At 38.9% G+C, this 1,491-nt stretch overlaps 1 protein-coding gene across 1 annotated transcript in view; it reads left to right on the plus strand.

The window, feature by feature from the left end:
* CBG07271 overlaps positions 1 to 694 on the plus strand; it is a gene marked incomplete at both ends in the record, with an annotated part of 4,253 nt that extends 3,559 nt beyond the window's left edge. Inside the window, 4 exons of the mRNA XM_045240658.1 lie at positions 1 to 199; positions 252 to 341; positions 429 to 494; positions 548 to 694. The exon at positions 1 to 199 is cut by the window's left edge and continues 1,523 nt beyond it. Of these exons, the coding sequence (XP_045093570.1) occupies positions 1 to 199; positions 252 to 341; positions 429 to 494; positions 548 to 694 (502 nt within the window). The remainder of the gene's footprint in view (positions 200 to 251; positions 342 to 428; positions 495 to 547) is intronic.
* Positions 695 to 1,491: the final 797 nt, after the last annotated feature.

The raw sequence follows: 1,491 nt of genomic DNA on the forward strand, positions 1-1,491 counted from the left end.
ATCAAGAAATGGAAGCTCACAACAAGTTTCAGGAGTTGAAACAAAGACAGAAGAAGCCAATGTCGGAGTACCCAATAGATATGGAGAAGTGGTCGAAGAGAGCGTTTCCACATTTGGACGACGATTGAGCTGGGCGAAATTGAACGTATTAGAAGAGAAATCGGATGAAGTCGATTTTCCTCAAAAGTTTTTCAGAATGGTAACTAGTGAAAAAGTGAAAAACTCGTGAACCAAACGTGCACTATTTTCAGATATGGACCAGCATTATCATCCGGAGCAGAAATCAGAATACAAGAATCTTGTCGGCCAATGCTATAACGACTTTCAAGCAGTCTGATAAAGTGTTTTTCCTGTAATGAGTAATTGGCGACATCTGCAAAAGTTGCATCTCAGCCAGATTTGCAAAAAGGGAGTGAATATGAGTTCAGACACATCGGAAGACAAAATCAAAACGTTACGAGCGCCACGTTATGTGCGATAATCACTATTCGGCGGTTAGTTCTTTTGAAAGACCTGTTGATACTCTCCGTCATGAGTTTTGTTTCAGATTTCATTGTTTTCTATTTCTAATCTGGACGAGAAAAAGCATGGATCATCTGAAACAACGGAATCATCAGAAACAAAAATTTCTATCCTTATTCACCTTCCGCACGCAGCAACGAGCATTTGCCCCCATCGCTGTGTTCATTTATGAATAAATGAATTCGGATAATTGTATTTCGCATCATTAAATTGTCTATTCACACTCGATCTTTTTTGTGTGTGTGTGCGTGATTTGTGCGTGATCGTTACGAGTATGTTCGTTTGGAAGTTTTAGTAAAAGTTATTTTTTTGTAGATGAAAAAAGAAAACTTTTGATCTACCCCTATCGCAAAAAACTATTTTTGAACCTCCCTCCAATTCGTTTGCTGCGGGTCCGCAAACACCACACCCTCAGACAAAAATGTATCAAATCTTACGACATTTTCTTGAACATGCTTTTCTTTGTTCAGAAACTGAAATGGACGAGGATAGTCTGCTTTCAGACGGGTCCAAAACTCCGGGAGGCGTTCAAGAGTAATAAAAGTACTGGCGGCGGGACAAATACCAGAGCTCACCGAAAAGGATCTGAAGAATGTAGAGGGGACAGAAGGAGATTTAGGCTATTTTTACACTAGAAATCGATTTTTTCTGCTCAAGATTATCAACAACGGATTGAAAATCGACGTAACGTCAATTCTAACTGACGAGAATATTTTTAACGTTGCTCATCTCAGTTTCTTGTCTCCTGAATTCAAATCTAATGAAATCGAATCTAAAACGCTCATAAAAAAAGAAAGGAAAAAGGAGAAAGAAGAGTCACGTAGCATTATTGGATCGCCAGAAGCACCGTCACGTCATCAGAAACGCAACCCACAGAAGAAATCCATTTAAGTGGCCTTANAGTTATGGAAAATCCTTTGGAACGAACAAATATGAAACTCGATGAATCTCACGTCATTTTTTTCGTAT

This window comes from Caenorhabditis briggsae, assembly GCF_000004555.2.
Source record: "Caenorhabditis briggsae complete genome, chrX, whole genome shotgun sequence".
In the NCBI taxonomy this organism is placed as follows: domain Eukaryota; kingdom Metazoa; phylum Nematoda; class Chromadorea; order Rhabditida; family Rhabditidae; genus Caenorhabditis; species Caenorhabditis briggsae.